The sequence below is a fragment of the Hippopotamus amphibius genome, chromosome 5 (genome assembly GCF_030028045.1).
Source record: "Hippopotamus amphibius kiboko isolate mHipAmp2 chromosome 5, mHipAmp2.hap2, whole genome shotgun sequence".
Classification (NCBI taxonomy): domain Eukaryota; kingdom Metazoa; phylum Chordata; class Mammalia; order Artiodactyla; family Hippopotamidae; genus Hippopotamus; species Hippopotamus amphibius.
Window position 1 is genome coordinate 79,689,564 of NC_080190.1, and position 19,913 is coordinate 79,709,476.

Consider the following 19,913-nt stretch of genomic DNA (forward strand, 5'->3'; position numbering starts at 1 on the left):
CAAATAGATAAATAAATATTAAAAAAAAAAAGCTCCTGTATTTTCACCAGGGAGCTGGGCAGACAATGGACAGTGCCCAGCTGTTGGGCCCCCTGGCAACGAGAGCCTGAGAAAACCCAACAGACGCCCAACAGGTGGTGGGTGTGAAGGAGCCTGTGGTTACAAGGTCAAGGGAAGAACAGGAGCCTCTGCCCTCCGGAGGCCTGTCATCTCACAGGGACAAGGCGCTCCAACAAAGAACACCGCCAGCAGCAGTAACGTGTATCCGTCTAGCGCAGCACTTCTCAGAGGGGACAGGAAGGCGGACAGTGGCGGACACTGCAGCAAGGGGTGACGCACATGGCCCTGGGCTCGGACACCTAGCTCACACCCCTCACTCTAAGCCTCGGTTTCGTCATCTGTAAAAGGGGCCTTTGTGGGATTATTTGAGAAAATGCTCCCAAGGTGCCCAGCACAGATCAGGGGCCTGTGGGAGCTGCCCAGCTGTCACAATGACCGAGAGAACCGTAAGGAACGGGATCTGCCCTGGGTCTGGAGGCAGGTGGGACCTGCCGGGGTGGCTGGGGGCCAGGGTCTGGGCGAGGCACTAAGGCGGGAGGGATCGGTACCGTGGGGCAGGGCTGTGGGGCTGGAGAGACCAGCAGGAAGGACCCTTGGGGCCAAAGCAGCAGGCTGGGGCGTGGGCTGAGGGAGCTGACAGGTTACAGCACCCACAAGGGCCAGGAGGGGTCTAGAGCAGGGAGCCACGGGTCTGCTCTGCATCTCAGGAAGGTGAGTCGGAGACAGCACAGGGGGGCGGGGGAAGGAGGACGGAGACTTCACCGCTGGGCAGAGATGGCGGTCTCGGTGAGGGGCCCCAAGCAGAAGTGATGCTGTGATGGGGGGATGGTGTAGCTCCACGGCCCTGTGCTTCTCAGAAACTTCTGGCTGGCGGTCAGAGGGAGAGCCAGGCAGAGCCACAACTGGGAACCAAGGGAACCCACCATGGACGGACATCCTGACGGAACACCCTTCTGTCCCCCGTGGGCAGGAAATGCCTCCAAGCCACAGACAGGCCCAAGCTCCAATCTCTCTTCATCGATTCAACTCGCCTGCCAGTTATCGGCTTCTCTGAGCCCCGGCGTCCTGGCCGCAGCAGGAGCAGTGACACTGACCTCCTGGGTGAAACAATTTGATGTGCCTGCAAATCCCTGATGTGGACCTCACCACGTGGAGACGCACTTGCTCCCAGGTGCTTACTTTTCCTCCTGAGGAGGGGCCTCCCTACTCCAGGAATGGTCTGTGTTGACCCTCAGAGACCAAGGAACTGACCCCCACCCAGCTTACTTATGATCCCCTCCAAAAGGCAGTTGAACCTCTGGTGAAGGACTCGGGTAGACACAAAGGAAAAATCCAGACAGCCTGGGGGAGGAGAGCACGGTGGGGGTGGGGTGCCCAGAGACCAGCTACCCAGAGCCAGGGCCTGACCTGGCTCAGCAGGAGTCTCCTCTAAACCCCCCAGCCCAGAGGGATGGGGAATGCCAAGAATTCTCTCCTCCCCCCGCCTCCCCTCTCAGGAGCATTCCAAGTGCTGAGTGTTTTCCTCTTGAAACCACAGGAGCGTGAGAGAGGAAGCCACCCTGGGGCCCTGCAGGCGCCCTCTCCCCCAGCACACCTGCCAGGGTGATGGATGAGGGGAGAAGAGGAGGACCAGAAGCACCTCGCCTGGCCTGGCCGGGAAGGGCACTTCTGCCTTGGGGCCTCCCTTCCCTGGGGAAGAGGTCAGAGCAACAGAGGCACCAGGCCTGGCGTGGCCTCGCAAGGAGGCGACCCAGGAGGGGAGGGCAGGCTGGAAGACTGCACAGCATCTGAAGAAGATGGGCTGTGTCTGACAGCATCAGGGCTTCTCCTGGTCACAGCTGCCTTTTAAGGACAGACAGCACCAGCTCATCTCCTCCGCCATGCACTGGCCTGAAGGAAGGAGCCCAGGCAGAGGTGCAAAAATCGGGAAGAAATCCCAAGTCCCTGAGATTCTTAGCTCTGTGCCTGACAGTCATGACCTCAGGTCAGGCTGACCCTGGCCTCAGCTGATCTATTGGTGGCTGAGAACTCAGAGCTGAGAAAGAGCTAGGCACTGAGTTGGCAATCATTAAATGTCTACAGAAGTGGGGACTTCCCTGGTGGTCCGGTGGTGAAGACTCTGCGCTTTCATTGCAGGGGCCACAGGCTCCATCCCTGGTCAGGGAACTAAGATCCCACATGCCCTGTAGTGTGGCCAAAAAAAAAAAAAAAAGGAAAAAAAAAGTCTGCTGAACAGCTGCATGAGATCACATCTACCAACATGAATGTAAATATGTGTTAAGTAAAAGAGGGAAAATGACTGCAGGAACGACTGTGTGGCAAAGCCGTTCCGTGTGTGAGTTCTGCGCCCCAATGCAGTCATCCTTGCACCGGGCTGTTTTCTGAGAGCAAGTGCTTACTCATCTCTGAGACTTGAGCATAATAATGTCTGACCCAGAGTGGATGTATAATCAATGTCCACTGAATTTTTGAAAAATCAATGAATGATGTCACAGAGACAGGAAGTAGAAGGGTGGTTGCCAGGGGCTGGAGGAGGGAGGAAGGGGGAGTTTCTGTTTAAAGGGAACAGAGCAGTGTGAATGTGCTTAATGCCACTGAACTGTGCACTTACAAATGGCTAAGTGCACAGTTATGTGTACTTTACCACAATTAAAAATTAGAATTTAAAAAAATCAATGGATGACAGTCAATCAAATGAAATGACTGGGTGTTGGGGCTGTCAGAGCATGATGGAGTCTTAGATTCAAAACAGCACAAATCCTGTGCAACTCTCCATCAGGAGCCGCGATCTATGTCCTCACACCCCAAATCCAGACTGCACCGTGCTTCAGTTTGACCAGCAGAACAAAACAGAGGGGATTCTTTGGTTCCCAAGGTTAAGCCTCAGAAGGCCTTTTCAGCTTCCATTCTCGCCCAAGGGGACTATTCCACCACCACGTAGCTCACCGGACGTGTGTGGCCCCAACTAGACACGGAAGAGAGGCTATCCTAGAGCAGCCAGCTTCCATCAGCTGTCAGATGACATGTGAGCGGTCCCTGGCAAGGCCAACGGAAGAACAGCCCAGCTGAGCCCTGCCCAGACCACTGGCCCACAGAATCAGGAGCAAAGAAGCCATTGCTTCAAGCCACAAAGCAGTGGGGTGTCCGTCATGCACCAAAGGTATCAAATGACGTAGAGTCTCCAGCTCTGCGGATGGAAGTTGGGGCCACCCTGCCCTGGCTAACCTACCTCCTGCATGCAGCTCTCCAAAGAAGTTCTCATCAGTCTTTAAGTTCTAAGGAAGAGTGAGACACTGCAGGGAGGTAGGCACTCGCGCTTCGGCTGGGGAGAGGTGAGTGGAGGAACACTGACTTGTGAGGACAGAGCCAGGGTAAGGCCCTTTGCTCTCTGGAACGCTACTTTGCCTCTACAAAGTTCTGACTTTAAACCACAGAAGTCTGATTCTGAGAGCTCAAATTGAAAGGTGAGAACACAGACAGCCCACCAGTACAGGAAATAAGCTGGTTCTCTCATTGAAAGGGAACGTGAAATGGAACTGAAAACGCTGAGCCACAAAGATGGTATCTTTTACTAAAAAGACACACGTTAAAGTGGGCAACACATATTGACTTGATTTTATCAAGCCTTTTCAATGTATGCAGGTTCCTAGGGGACCTGGATGGTATTTGTGGACAATGAACGCCAGCATGAGTATGACCCGTGCTAGACTGTGTCAGCGCACCTTGTTCTAGAGACCTTTTTCAGGCACCTGTTCCCATGCTGAGCCTCTTTCTCAGCAGCTGCCCCAGGCGCTGCCCCATCCTTGTCCCAGGATGTCATCTGCATCAGGTTAACAACAGATGAAACATCGCATCCCACAAATGGCTGACTCAGGAACATTTAACAAGGTAAATTCTTATGAGAGCAGATATCCTCATGAGGGCACAATGGACCTAGGGCTCAGGGCATTTTAACTAATTCGACTTCTCGGTGTCTTCATTACCGAGACATCATCAAACATAGGGCTCAGTCCAGTAACATCTGTGCTGCCTTCTGGGCCACTGTACCTGAGGCTGTCCACTCCCACCTGCAGACTACCCATCTGCCTAGGATCACAGTTAGTCTCCTATATACAAACGAGTCCCGTTCCGAGAGCGCGTTCGTAAGTTCAATTTGTTCATACGTCCAACAAAGCTAGCCTAGGTATTCAACTAACACAATCAGCCATAGAGTGCTGTACTGTAGTTGGTTTATAATACTTTTCACACAAATAATACATGAAAAAAAACACAAAAAATAGAGAAAACATTTTTCATCTTATAGTACATTACCTTGAAAAGTACAGTATGCAGTAAGACAGCTGGCATACAGGGACTGGCATCGAGTGAACAGGTAAGAAGAGTTACTGACTGGAGGAGGGAGAGGAGGCGGAGATGGCAGAGCTGAAGGACCGTCAGCAATAGGAGACGGAGGGCGAGCTGCAATTTCACTCCCGCCTGGTGCTGATGGAACGCATGTTTGTCTTTGAAAGTTGGCAACTGGACGGTTCGTATGTAAGGGACTTAACTGTAGTGCTTCCCAGTTACCCATCTAGGGAATCCGCATAAAAGCCATATTGATGGCCCTGGCTGAATGCCAATGTGATGATGTCCTTTCTACCCACCTCCAACTTCCTTGGCCCTGTCGCTGGAAAGGGATTTACTGTTGGAGCTCGGAAACCGCAATTCCAGGCTGCTCCTCGCTCTCCCTGGCTCCCTCCCACCCACCCTCAGCCACCCCTTAGCCAGTGCCCAGATCCCAAAGGAGACTCCAGCTTCCAGGCACAACATTATCGCTCACCCTGCCCTTTCTTACTTATCACCCTGCCGTAGGTTATTAATCTGCCACGGAATTTAAAAAAAAAATAACACACGCAGGATGCAGATGTTTGCATCTTTATTTTTAGGATGTTTAGGACCCGACGTTCCGGTTCCCTAAAGGCAGGAATCTGTGCTTGTCGAACGAACGTGTTCACTGCATTAATGCCACGTATTCCCAAAAGCCACCTGGTAACTCTCACATAAGAGTCACCTCAGCTCTCACAGGCTTCCTCATCCTAGGGCAGCTCGCGCCACTTGGGGCGATCAGCGTCAGTTACAACACCGCCTGCAGGCGACAACGCCAGCTGTCCTGACTCATCTGAGCCCTTGTCAAATCCTTCACTTTAAGACACAGCTCCCCATGAGAGGGTCTCTCAGGTGGCTCGGAGATCCCACCCCCTCCCCCCATTGCTTCATCCGACTCTGACCCTCCTGAGCCCCCGGATGCCACGTCTACTGGGATGAGCAACTGTCGGGACAAGTGAAACACCAAGAAACAAGCCCCTTCAAATATCAGTGCTTGAAAGCCCTGATGCGACCTCAAGCCTAAGCCCTATTCCAGGCACACAGCTGTCCTGGTCACCCCCATTGTGGAAAGGACCCTCCAACACACAGCAGTGAATGTTCTAGAATTCAGAGGAGCCTGGTCTTTTTCCTTCTTTTCCTTGGGTTTGAGACACCTGCTTTTTGGTCATTTTGCTACTTATGAATGTACTTGTCCTGGGACAACTAGGGAGAATGGGGAAACGGAGAAAGCCACTTAAGCTTGATACTCTTAAGCTACTTTGGCAACAACACTACTAACAGCAGTAAGTGCATGACTGGAGATCCGGCGTTAGGGATCCAGGCTGGGTGGTGTGTGTGTATCCACTGGCTGTTCCAGCTTCACAGGGTACAGGGAGCTGACTGTCCCACCTCTCTTCCACCCTCAGGGCTCTCCGCCTTAGCCTTGACTCGTCCAGGCAATTCCGATACATCTGCGGTCTTGTCCCCACATCCACCCAGTTTCCTGTCCCTGTTGCCTTTCTGATTTCATTTTAATAAAAGCAACTCTTAACCACCCCCCTGCCCGCCGCCCCCCTCCCCCCCAGTGGCCACCACGGCGACCCCCACATTTTAAATCCATCACCAAACCTAACGCAGCACAGGCCCCGCCCCTCCTCCTCTCCTTTCCCACCAGCAGGGGGCGCAACACCCGCTGCCCGCGGTCCTCGGAGCCCATGAAGCGCTGAAAGGAAAATACCTAAGGGCGCCATTCTTTTTCAAAAGACAAACAAATCTAAATTTAACCCAACTTACCCTCGTTTCCCAGGAGAAAGGGGCAGAGTGCTCATCTTGCCAAGTTATATCCTGAAATAAAAATTCAAGAATAAATCTGAAAGCCAAATCCAAACATACCCCATGCAAACCACCACCCAAGGCCACGGGGTACCAAAATTTAGCAAGAATCCCAACTCCTGGCTCAAAACAAGACTGAAGCTGTCACGCTCTGCGGAGAATGGGCCGCCCTTCTCTGTCCGGCTCCCCGCTCACCTTGCTGGCCCAGCGTGCCAGGCACGCCCGTCCCCTGCCTGGGATGCCTAGGACGGATGCCTGGGAGCCCTAGGACGGACTCGATGACAAGGGAGCTGAGAAAGGAAACCAGGCTCCCGGGCTCAGGTCTTGGCCCTCCCAGCGATCAGCCCTGCGGCCGAGGGGGAAGACGACCTAGCCTGTTGAGCCTCAGTTTCCTCATCTGTAAAAGGAGAATCGCACTTCCCCTGCAGGGTTGTGAGGGTTCAACGAGGTACCATAGGAAAAGAATGTCCGACAATTATCTGCCCGTCAACAGCAGTACCGTGAGCCCTCCCCTCCCCCCATCTCCCTAAGGGCCTACCAGGGATCTGAAAGGCAGTGATCGGCAAATCAATGAACAGAATGCCAATTGAATGCAAGCACCTAATTATAATGAAAACTCTGACATCACTCTGACCCTCACAGGCAGAACACCATAGAAGGAGCCCTTCAAAACCGTCACTGAGAACCCGACCTTGGATCCACTGGCCTAAACAGAGGTTTGTCATATCACCTTTCCTTGGCTACCCCTCCAACCCTCCAGCTGTATTCCTGTACTAGCAAATGTCTCACGTGTGCCCAGCTTCTACTGGGGATCATATTTTCTGAACCAAAAACTGGGACATCCAGGGCGAAAAGACTGAAAATGGGGTAAAATATTTTGAATTGAGACTGTCCTTGCATAAACCAGCCCCGGGGAAAACAGTGTCTTCGCGTCCATAGGCACTCCCTACCCCCAGAGCTAGGCTCCCCGGCTCCCCCCTCCTTCAGGAGGCAGAGGTTCTGCAGATGGCCCACTTCTTTCAGTACCGACTCCATCCCCTGCCTTGGCCTCTAAGCTGTGTCTCCTATTACTCCTGGCTGTCAGGCAAAACTTTAAAAATGAGAGGAAACGTGGGCCACTCTCTCCCACTGGGAATTTCAGTTAAGCCCTTACTCCTCAATTTACAAACTGTGTCTCTCCAAAAGTAGAGATGCGAGTTGACAAGTTTAAGTTAACAAGCTAAGAGGGCTCCTGTGTCCAGGTCTCTGTGTGTGTGGTCAGCGCATGGGAGAAGAGTGCAATTGAGTTAAGAGACCTGACAGTCTTTAAAATTCTATGATCTCAGAACCCTCTAAGTTCCTCTTAGAAGCAATAAAACAAGGACTTTGTTTTCAGATGGGAAAAATAAAGGAGGCTGATGGGATGTAGGTTCCCTTTATTCTAGATTTGGACCTGTGCAAAAAGGGCAAAGGGAAACCAACTGGTAAATGTGTTCCGTCTATGGGGGAGGGGACGGGGGAACAGCCCAGTGACCACCTCAGGGGACATCTCGTGTGGAGACTCAATGGGCAGGCAGAGGCAGAGGAGGGGGCAGGACCGTTGGCCAAAAGCAGGACACACCAGAGCTGGACACCCCTTCTCGTGTGATGTGATCGATCCTCTGAATATTAATTATGCAGCTTGAGTCCCTTTGAAATGTGCAAAGAACACAATAAGCTTTTCCGCTACGGAACATGAATGAGTGTGAGACCCTGGGGAACAAAGATGTAGCCTGGAGCTTGGTGAGCCAGCAGCTCCAGTGGCTGCAGCCCAGACTGGCTGAAATTCCAAGGGGGCTGCAGACAGAGGGGCACACTGTGATTTCGCCCCAACTTGGTGTCAGGTCAATAACCTTTTGTTTGCTCCAGCAAGAAACTGAGTCAAGGGGCAAATTCCTTAGATTTCTGCAATTCTGAGCTCATAAAAAAAATAATAAAGCACTTAACAAAAATAAACATGCCAAACAAAAATGTGATTGAAGCTCTGATGTCAGCCACTGGCTGCACACTCCAGCCACAAAGAGCACTGGTGGCAGGCACAGGCTCTCCAGGCAGCTGGATGCAAAACGGCATCAGAATTGCAAAGCTCTAGAAACGGATAGTGGTGATGGCTGTACAACACGGAATATACTAACTGTACACCTAAAAATGGTTAGAACGGTCAGTTTTATGTTATGTATCTTTTACCACAATAAAAAAAATCTGAAAAGGCTATATATATATGACTCCAACTATATGACATTCTGGAAAAGGTAAAATTATGGAGATAGTAAAAAGATCAGTGGTTGCCAGGGTTGAAGGGAAGGATGGATGACTAGGCAGAGAAGAGAGGGTTTTTAGGACAGTGAAAATTCTCTGTACCATACTGTAGTGATGGAGACTTTTCTCAAAATCCATAGAATGTACAACAGCAAGAGTAAACCCCAATATAAACTATGGGTTTAGGGCAACAATGATGTGTAGGTTCATCACTGTTCTCTGTAACAAATGTTCCACCCTGGTGCAGGATGTCGATGGTGGGGGAGGCTGCACATGTGTGACAGTAGGAGGTATGTCAGAAATCTGTACTTTCTTTTTTTTGTTTTTTTTTGGGGAGGGTTGTTTTTTGTTTGTGTGGGGGTTTTTGGTTTGTTTTGTTTTTTGCTGCGTTGGGTCTTCGTTGCTGCGCGCGGGCTTTCTCTAGTTGCAGCAAGCGGGGGCTACTCTTCATTGAGGTGCACGGGCTTCTCATTGCAGTGGCTTCTCCCACTGCAGAGCAGGGGCTCTAGGCATGCAGGCTTCAGTAGTTGTGGCACACGGGCTCAGTAGTTGTGGCACATGGGCTTTGTTGCTCCATGACATGTGGGATCTTCCCAGACCAGGGATGGAATCCATGTCCCCTTTATTGGCAGGCGGATTCTTAACCACTGCACCACCAAGGAAGTCCCAGAAATCTGTACTTTTTTTTTCTTTTTTAAGCTCTTTATTGGAATATAATTGCTCTACACTCTTGTACCAGTTTTTGAGGTACACCAAAGTGAATCAGCTGTATGTATACATATATCCCCATATCCCCTCCCTCCCGCGACTCCCTCCCATCCTGCCTGTCCCGGCCCTCTAAGGCATCACCCATCATCGAGTTGATCTCCCTTTGTTATACAGCAACTTCCCACTGGCTATCTATTTTACAGTTGGTAGTGCATATATGTCTATGCTACTGCCTCACTTCGTCCCAGCTTTCCACTCACTTCTGTTGGGAACCTAAAACTGCTCCATAATTAAAATCTATTTTTCAAAAAAGTGTTCCCTCCACCCCAGAAAACACCTGACAAAGGTAACAAATACTAAAAACACCATTTCCTCATTGCTCTAGTCCATCTTGCTATCAACTATGCTCTTGAGGTTACTTACACCCATTGCCCCTACAAGATGGAAAGCACATCTGTAACACCACACAGGGGGGGCTCTGCACCTCCCTGACTGGCTCAGATTCAGTGAACTACCTGGGGGCGTGGAAAGGCCCTGGGGGAGCATCTCCATGGCAACCAGCAGGTGCTCCCCATCAGGGCTGTTCCCCTCTCTGCCCTGGAGCTAGAGGTTAAACGTTTCCCAACACGCCACAAGCTGCAACCAATACCAAAAATACTGCAATTCACTACATTCTACACTAAATGTAATTTTCACTCTTACATTTTTAACGGATTTTGGTAATTTTGCTTCAGAAATTATTTGGAAACTCATCTGTAATTGGTTGATTTCTCTGTAAAAGTCATCACTGCTCCAAAAGTATTCTAAAATGAAGAATTCTGGGCTTAAAATTCATTTCAAAGATGAAATGTGATAAATATTAGCCTTTCCTCTTCATAAAGTTGGAGACGAATGAGCCGTAACTTTCTTTCCAATTCCAGGGCCAGTGAATTTCACCGTGTCTCAAGTGTGCAGGGCAGACAGCACCTGTGGACAAGTGTCCCTTAGTGGGGCCCACAGGTCGGCCTGAGAAAGTGGGGCCAGGAGCACGGGCGTTACCAAGCAGCTCTGAGCTCCCCCTACACAAAGCCAGGCCACTAGCAGCCAGAAGACAAGGAAGAGCATCTTTCCTGCAACAGTCAAAAGAATTGCTTCTGGGACCCTTGTAGCACTTTGAAAGTCTCACTTCCACTCCAGGCCTCTCTGAGGGACACGCTGGGGACCATTCTGCACCTGAACAAACTGCACCTTCCTGAAGATGCCCTCTCTCCGGCACACCTGTCCCAGGTAGCCAGAGGGGATGGCCACTTCCTGGGTCCTTTCTGGTCTTGGGTCCACGCACTGGTCTTGGGTTCACAGATACCAGACTCAAGACTCTCTGAAGAGCACCCCTAACCTAGAGCTTCCAGGTCTGGCTGCAAATCTGAATCATCTAGGGTGCTGTTTTAATAGGCAGAATCTGTGGGTCCCACCTGACGTAGTTGTAGAAAACCAACAACTCCCTAGGTAATTCTAATGCAGCCATTCCCCAGGGCAGCTTACCTACTTCAGTCCTCCATAGGACACCCGACTCCCTCTTCACACTGGGGACACTTGGCCACGCAAGCTGCACTTGCTGACCCCCCCCCCAAGGCTCAGGGGCCCACCTCTGTCTGCTCAGGCCACCCCACCTGCCGAGATGACCTCAATCAATACTGCTAGGTGGTTCTCATCCCCAAATAAGGCCTTCTACTAAACCAACCTGGGTTCAAGCTGCTCTCAGGAGGGGCCCAAGGATTTCTGGGCTGGCTCTCACCCACCCCACTTTGGAGCAGGCAAAATCACGCTCTGCACATCCGTACAATCAACCAAGACACACAAAACAGTCTCCTAACACATTGCAACGCTCCAGTGAATCACGTTTAAAGGCTGCTTTGATTTCATTCTTCCCAGAGTTCAAAGATTACATAAAACTACTGCAACAGCATTTCTAATCATGCCGCTAGTATGTGACCATAAACAGTAAACACTCAGGTGGTAGTCAGGACGTGGTGTGCTGTTTGTTCAATTTCTCCTGCCACCTAGAGGGCTGAGTCTCTAAAAGAATCCCAATCATTAAGCTCCCCAGAAACATATCTGATTTATCCTGAGGGATTCAGAAGCAGTGCTCACTGGAACCAAACATTGTCACTGTCCTCCTAAAGTCCATAAATTAGGGGAGCTTCTGATTGATAGACAGTGGCATCTTGGCTTAAAGGTAAGAAATGTAAACTCTGAACTACTCTAAGCTAGAGAAATGCAGCTCTGGTGGCAGAGCCTGGGGGGCAGGACAGACACTGCCCTATGTTGCTGACTGTCTCATCCCTGCAGTGATGTCGGCGGCCCGGGGCCTGCTGGCATATCCCACACGGGGCACCTTCTTCCTGGTGATCTGGTTAGTGTCGGTCTGTACCTCAGATCCGCAGGAGCACATTAAAAACAGAAGGGAGGCAATCATGCTCCTTGGTATTTCGCCAAATGAGTTGAAAACTTGGGTCCACACAAAAACCTACACATGGGTGCTCATAGCAGCTTCAGTCATAAATGCCAAAAACGTAGAGGCAACCAAGATCTCCTTCGGGAGACGAATGGCTAAGAATGGCTAAGTAAACTGTGGTCCACCCAGGCAGTGGAATATTATTCAGCACTAGGAAGAAGAGACTATCAAGCCATGAAAAGACATGGAGGAATCTTCAATACATATTACTAAGTGGCAGAAGCCAGTCTGAAAAGGCTACATACTCCATGATTCCATCTATATGACATCTGGAAAAGGCAAAATTATGGAAAGAGTAAAAAGATAAGTAGTTGCTAGGGGCTGGAGGGGAGAGAGGGATGAACAGGAGGCGCACAGAGGATTTTTAGGGCAGTGAAAATACTCTGTACAGTGCTGTAATGATGGAACTGTGTCCTCATACATTTGTCCAAACCACTGAATGACCAACACTCCTGAGTGCTGTGACTCCTGAGTGAAGTGTAATGTAAACCCTGGACTCTGGGTGATGACGTGTCAGTGTAGGGTCACTGACGGCAGCAAATTCACCACCCTGGTGGGGGTTGTCAATCCTAGGGGAGACTGTGCATGTATGGGAGTGGGGTACATGGGAACTCTCTGTATCTCCTGCTCAATTTTGCTGGGAACCTAAAACTGCTCTAAAAAATAAAGTCTACTTAAAAAAAGGGAGGAGTGAGGAAGAAGAATACGTTCTTTTTTTTCCCTACCAACTGCTTATTCTTAGGGACTATTGTTAATATATTAATGGAATCGATGCTTTCCTCTTTGACTTGTAGTATATTTAACTGCTGCGATAAGAGGGTTTCCATCACTGAAAGTACAAGACTGCAGTTCCAACAACAGAAAAGCACTTATGATTTACCTCCTGGGCAGGTTCCACCATGAATATAAATACAGAAACTCAGGCCTCCACAGACCTCAGCAGAAACATGCCAGGGTGGTGATGGGAGGGGGGGTGGGGTGGGGAGAGGTCTAAGGAAACGAACAGGAGAAGGAGTCAGAAGTTTAACAGACAGGTCTGGCCTTGATTTCTTTTTCTGAGAAATGGATATTTTTTCTGGTACTAAGGAAATCTCTCACTTTAGAGTGTAAAAGTAACCAACAGGCTTCCCAGCTCTGCCCCCTCCCTCCCTGCAAGACAAGGAGCGAGTCATTTCATTTGTTTGCAAAACCTGTTCCCTGGCAGCCACTGGGCCACACACCCATGGGGGCCAGGGGGAGCCCGTGTTGCTACCTCAACTCCCAGGGCCACCTGATCAGTACACTTCCCCCACTGCCAAGAGCCCCAGCTCTGCAGGGTCCCAGGCCAGGTGCTACTCTGGTCAGGGAACCATCCATCGGAAAGGGGAAGCCTGTGGGAGGCCCAGCAGCCTCCTCCTCACAGCCTCTGGAGGTGGATTTGGGCTCATGACCATGTTCTCAGCTCCTACCTGGAGCCAAGGCACAGACCCCAGGCACAGGGCCACGAAAAGCCACATCCATCCTGTCATCTTTTCTGAAAAATGCATGCATCTGCCAGACAGAAGGTGGGAATCATAATTACACCGTCCACCTTTCCTAAAAAACAAGTCCAAACGCTGAGAAAGGAACTCTCAAATGTCTCATTTTTTGGCCAAAGGCTGAAAAATAAAAGCCAAGCTGAAGTGAGACGGGAAAAGGTGACCTGACATGTCACAGGTCCTGCAACAACAGGCCACATATCCAACCACACTCAAATCTAATGAAGATTTAATAATTGAGGAAAGTTCTGGAAGGACACTACCCACTGCTTCTTAATGCTGCTTCTGCATTGTTTGAAACGTTTAACAGTAACATACAGGGTCGTTATTTTAGAAATTGTATACCCATTTAGTTTATTTTCAAACACAAACATCTAAGCTGGTCAGCTTGGACCCTAAGGAGGGAGGGCAAGGTGGCCCTTTGCGGGCAGCCCCCCAGGCATGGACTGGATGACAGTGGCTCAGCGAAGTCTGCTGGACTGGGGGATTCCATACTGACCCCCAGCCTCCTGAGCACTTCAGGGAAAGGTGTTTCGTCAGCCAGCTGGGAGCAGGAGCTGGATGGGCAGTGGGGCTGAGAAAAGCCACGGGGCCTTCAGAGCCCTGCAGAAGGTCTCCAGGAGTCAGGGAGGCCAAGACTCAGCCCCAGGAAGGAAGTTGAAGGCTGGTGGAGTTTACAGGAGGCAGGAAGCCCCCAGTTCCTGCAGGGAGGGTGGGATGTGGGTGCTGGAGGAACACATCCTTCTGACAGCAGCTGGTCATGCTAAGCTGCTGAACACGGGGCAGAGCTGTCTGGCTCCAGGGCTTAAAACCCAAGTTCTACAGCAAACAAAATCCAGATGGGGTCCCTGGGGCTGGCATATGGAAACACCCTTCCTGCCCAGCCCCACCTACTTTACAGAGAGGTGAAACAGGTGAGCAGGTCCCTGAGAAGCCAATACTCCAGCTGCTTTCCAGGTTCACCTGCTTATGGCCTATTTGGAGCCAAGACTGTGGCATAGGGCTCAGAACCCTGTGACTCTCACCAAAGTGCTCAGATCCTGCTAGATCAGTGACCAAAGTCTGGGAGTAGGGGCAGGGGGCAGGGAGCAACATACGCCTGAAACGTCAGGGTTTTTGTTCTTCGGGGTTTTTTTGGTCTGTTGTTTGTTTTGTTTTTTGCTTTCTGTTTTGCTGTTTGATAACAGGGAGCGGCCGAAGCAGACTGCGGTGATGGCTAAATCCCCCTAAAATGAAAACGTTTCATCTCCCAAAGTAAGCCACTCCCAAAACTTTTACTGCCGGGGGAAGAACACTGTAATTGAGGAGCACAGGGAAAGGCAGACTGCTAAAAGCATCTATTTGCAAACATGCCTTAATGTTCAGACCAAATACTCGACCCAAAGGGCAAGCCCTAATGTCCATGTCTGTTCCAAGAAAGGCCTGTGAGCCCGAGAGAGGTCCAGTGAGCTGCTCCCTGGCAGAGGGAGAACCCCGCCCTAAGAGGGCAGCCAGGCTGGTGGCAGGACCAGAACCAGGTGGGGGACGCTAGGTGCTACTCTTCTGTTGCTGAGAGAACTGCTCCAATGGCAGCAGCTCCAGACTCTCTGCACAGGAGGGGCTTGAGGGGATGATGGGGGGCAGGAGGGGCTGGTGGCCTTGCCCTGAAGCTGTGCCGAGATCATATGTTCACATGGGGGGATTTCTAAAGAAGCTGGTGAAGATTACGGGAAGGCTAAGCGTCCCTAAAGCATCAGTGGCCATAGTGTCTAATATACTAGACTTTGGGAAATAGTCACTCAATTGACTTGCCGAGATGGTAAGAACCAAAAACTCGACAGGACCCTTCACGGCTTCAACACTCAAAGGCAGCCAGCCTCCCTCTCTGCGGCAGGCGCGTCCTCCTACCAAGGGTGGGTCTGGGCCTGGATGCTGGTTTCCTTGCTTTCCAGAGAGCGAGGGTAAAAAATGAACACAGAGACAGCATGCTGCCACACGGTCCTATGCAGAGCAGCCCCACCCAGGCAACTTGGACGTGTGAGCTGAGCCCTGACCACACTCGCAGCCGCCAACATCTATGACCATCAACACACAAGTCAGTTTCCACTTGCTTGTTCCTGCAACACATAACAGAGACTGGATGGCAGTGACATCTGAAGGCTGTATTTGCATGATCTGACGTCCTATGTTGCTGTGTGGATACAGGCATGTTACTGGTGATGGGGGAGAGTATTCAAAGAAATAAGCAATGTCCTGGTCCTTCAGGGTAGCTGAAAGCGGGGCACAGTCTGAGGCTGGTCTGACTGCTGATCGGGAGACAGGGCACATCACAGCCATGCTGTGGACAGAGCAAACCCAGCTTTTAACACGCGCCCTGAGGCTCATCCCCAGAGCTCACCAGGCCAGAGCTCCTTCTCACGTGGGTCTCTACATGGCTAACTCCAGGCTTAGCAACGGAGGAATTCATTTATTTCATGACAGTGATTTTCAAAAGTGGACATGGAGAGGTGATAGCTAACAACCTTCACATTCTCACCAGCAGCAGAAGCAACCATTTTTTAATCCCATAGGCCTTTCTTCCACACTGTCTCTACTATCATCCTGTGAATGTTCTTCCCATTGTAGGAGCTCAGAGAGGTCAGGGGTTTACCACAGTCAAAAGTTAGTAGATGGAGAGCCAAACCAGACCCAAGACTCACAACCAAGCCCAGGCACTTTCTATTATAGCCTCAGGAAAGGCCCTCGGAACCCAGTATCCCAGGCGATCTTTCCCAAGTATCTACGAGGCCCACCCTGCTGAGGGTCAGACACTGGCTAAAGCCAGAGCTGGGGTGCACCTGAGCACCTGCCCTTCAGAGGGCCCCCTGTGGATGCTGGCAGTGGCGGAGCCAGGAGGAGCATTCTCTGTTCCCGGCTTGGCTGTGGAGGCCCCGGGGACTACATGTGAAGGCAGATCAAACAGGAAGGGACAGAATGCCTGACTCAATCTGGTTCAGGGCCTTTCTGGACAACCTGGGGCTAACGATTCAGACCACTCTGTCCAGTGGCTTACTGAGGGGTCACCCCGCACTCTGTCCTTATCATCACCCCTGTGCCCAAGAACCAACCCTTCTCCAAGTACAACCCTCCTCCAAGTATGAGACCACCAGCTCCACTTTGGTGCCAAGCTCTTGCTAAGCCCAGGTAACACATTTTAAACTTCCTAGAGGGATGAAATCACACAGCTGCTGCAGGCAAAATTCCTCTTGTACCCTGGGCGATGTTCCTCTGTACCTCTCCTCACACTCACTGTCTCTCTGGCGTCCATGCTGAGAGGCTGGTCCGAGGCATTCCCGGACCAGCTCGCAAATCATTTTGCAAAGCTGGGTTCAATTCCGAAAAACAGGGCTCCTGTGCTCCTGGAAGGATACGCAGGTACCACAACAAAAAAGTTCTGTTGGCTGTTAAATCGCTTTGGGTATCCAAATTCACAAACAGCTCAGTCCGGCACCCAGTCAAGGAATCGGAGGACAAAATTCACGCAGCCACATCTTTCTTTATCAGCCATACTGGACCCTTATGCGGCCCGGGCTTTTGGATGACGAACAGGCACATGGATATTCTTAGCCAGATAGCAAGCTAAGGGAAAATGACTGTACGTCCAACATCTGCAAGTACTTGCAGGTTTATTTCCTCTCCCGGTTTATTTATTCATGGCTTTTCCAAAGAGGGGCTGCCTACTTTTCCGTCACCCAAATCTGAGCTCCGACACTGCAAACGTCTTTAGAGAGGTGCAGTTTTCACACTAAAAGTGTTTCAGCTCTGCGATTACATCTTAAACCTATATTCTCATCTCTTCCGTTACCACATTCTCGTTTTTCCTGGCAAAGCCTTCAGAGTTTAAAATCCAGTGAAGACTCTTTTAAAAATTCTGTCAGAATAAGGAAATGTTGGAAGTATATCTCTGCCCTCTCACAGTTCCCCCACATGAACGTGGGTTTATGACCACAAACATTTTGTATTAATAAATGTCTCAGCACACCCACACCCGAAAATCAGATTAAAACCTCATTCTCAACTAGAATTCCTTCCACAGTCCACAACTTCCTCAGAAAAGCTCTCGGAGCTCAGCCCCTCCTGCCTGCAGCCTCACTGCCCCCAGGGCGGTGGATTTCATTGTGTGATGCTTGCTCCTTTCGACTTTGACCCTCCCAACAAAAGTTCAGTTTGAAAGGCCGAATAGCCGCAAATTTGGCACCAAACCGGTTTTAGTTAAACACATTTCCAGGAAAAGGCCAACTTTCTGAGCAGCACAGAACACTCAGGCCTTTGTGACTTAGTACAGGTCACCCCTGAGGTTTTTCTCGTTTCAGTGTTTCTTCCTCCACAATGACCGCCCCTCTAGAAGTCCCAGCGTAACGTCCAGGTCAGAGGCCCAGGCATGCCCTTATAAGTACCAAAGGTTTGTGACAGCTCATTTAAACGTGTCCCTAGTTTTTCACTGGAAAAAGGGGGCCACCATTCTCACTCCCAAAACAAAGCGGCACATTGAGCTCACTCGGAAACATCCTAGAGCTTTGGATTTTGCCTCCTAATCTTGGAAGGCAGCTCTTCCTTCTTATCTTCTTGACAGTTTCACTCTCCCACGCAACTCATCACAGATATTAACATTATTATGTATAAAATGCAGACTGCCTTCCCTGGCAGGCCTGGGATGGCTATTATTATTCCCGGGGTGTGTGTGTGGGGGGGGGGACTGAGGCTCTAAAAGGTTAGGTCGCCCACGGCCAGACAGCTAAATGGCAGAACGGATTAGAACCCAGGCTCGCCTGGCTTGAAATCCCTCGCTGTGGTCGCTTTGGTCTGCCTCGCTCACCAGCAGCTGCCTCCAGCTCCGGGAGAAGTCTCGGGTCCCGTGCGGCCCGCCGGGGCAGTTCTAGGCGGAGGGTCTCGAATGACCTCCTTCCTTCTCTCCGCGGTTCTCCACAAACTCCCCCGGGGAGCCCCCCAGCCCCCGACCTCTGGCTCCGGGCCGCCCCGCCCATCCACCCGGGTTCCTGCGCCTTCTCCTCTCCAAGCGCCTGCCCGCGCGCCCCGCGGGGGCGGCTGCGAGCGCGCAGGTGTCCGTCCGGCCGGGGGGCGCCTGCGGATGCGGGGTTAGGGTGGCTGGGGCTTGGGGGGGGGGGTCCGGCCCTATCCGCACCTACCTCGTCCCCGAAGCGCACCACCTTCTGGCCCGTGGGCCCGCGCAGTCCGGGGAAGCGCGTGACCTCCTCGGGGTCCCCGGGGTCGCGGGCCGCCGGGGCGCTCGGCCCCACCAGGCACCGGTCGATGATCTCGTCCTGCTGCGCGGGCGGCAGCCGCGCCCACTCGGGCCCGTACTTCTCTCGGATCTTCTCCTTGTCCTGCATGATCTTCCTGGCCATGGGGCTCAGCGACGAGAAGTAGGTGAAGCGCTTCCGTTCCCGGTCGTCCAGAGGCCGGTTCCCGCTCATGACGGCCGAGCGCGAGGCCGCGATCGCCGCCGCCATGGACGCCATGCCCGGCCTGCCCGCCGCTCCCTGCCGCCGCCCGGCCGGCGCCCGGCCCGCCCCCCCGGCCCGCCCCCGGCCCGCCCCCGGCCCAGCCCCGCGGCCCGAGCCCCGCCCCCCGTACGGCGCCCTTCCGCCCCCGGGAGCCCGGCGCCCTGCGGCCCCGGGAACCCCGCCTCCCGAGCCCGCCCAGTCCCTGAAGCCGCGCCCCCCGGGCCCGCCCAACTCCGGCGACCCCGCCCTCCGCGCCCCAACCGCTGAGCGTCCCGCCCTCTGTACCCCGCGGCTTCCGGGAACCTCTGGCTCCGCGCCCCTCTACCCCCAGGAGCCCGGCCCTCCGCACTCCCACCCCGGGAATCCCATTCTTGGCGCCCCCCACCCGGGAACCCAGCGTCCCGCATCCGCCCACCCCCGGGAGCCCCGCCCCCCGAGTAGCTCTCCTAGCTCCCCTCTCGCGCCTCCTTGCGTTCTGCGGATCAGCTCTCCCAGGGGTTCCCGCGGTGCCCCCACGTTTCAGGGCTCCCCTGGGCCAGCGCCGGAGATGGCTGGCGCGTCCCAGGTCCGCGCCTGGCAACCTGACGGGATGGATGGAGATGACCGCCGTAGTGGCACGTGGTCACTTGTTTGACAAAGGAAACTTTTTTCTCCCTCCGATGTGCCTAAGAAAGCCCGGCATTTCTGGACCGAGCCACCGGTCGCCTTATTCCTTATTCAGTCCCTTCCCCGGCTGAGCCATCTTTTTCGCTTTCTTTGCTCTGTCCCAAACCTGGGCCAGAGTTCTGGCGCGGTGAGCTGATAGAAGGGATGGGTTTCGGGCAGCGAGGGCGCAGAAAGTGAGAGCTGGGGAGACTGGGCTAGTGTCAGGAGTGTTGAAAGAAAACCAGTCTCCGCGCCTCCTAAAGAAAGGAGAGTAGTGGCAGGTAGCTCACAGCGCCTTTCCCTAAAAAAGGATTTCCGAACTGCCGAGCAGGCATCTGGGGCCGGCGGGCTGGTGTAACTGTACTTCTTTTCGCTTTTGCAGGTGAAGATGTTTTCCCCAAGCCTGCGGCGTGGACTTTGCTTTCTCCAAGATTTCTTTTGGAATCTCAGAAGTCACGAGAACTCTAGGCAGCTGGGTGCCTACGAAAACTTCCTGAAGAGCAGCAGAAAGTTTTCAGAGGCAGAGAAGCGATGTACCAAAAGCGGGGGTCG

The 19,913-nt window shown here is 52.3% G+C and overlaps 1 protein-coding gene across 1 annotated transcript in view; it reads right to left on the reverse strand.

The window, feature by feature from the left end:
- The window catches only part of C5H1orf198 (chromosome 5 C1orf198 homolog), a 35,606-nt gene extending 16,813 nt beyond the window's left edge, over positions 1-18,793 (reverse strand). Inside the window, exons 1-2 of the mRNA XM_057735915.1 lie at positions 18,399-18,793; positions 6,199-6,249 (exon numbers count right to left, since the gene is read on the reverse strand). Coding sequence (XP_057591898.1) covers positions 6,199-6,249; positions 18,399-18,731 — 384 coding nt within the window. The 5' untranslated portion in view covers positions 18,732-18,793. The remainder of the gene's footprint in view (positions 1-6,198; positions 6,250-18,398) is intronic.
- Positions 18,794-19,913: the final 1,120 nt, after the last annotated feature.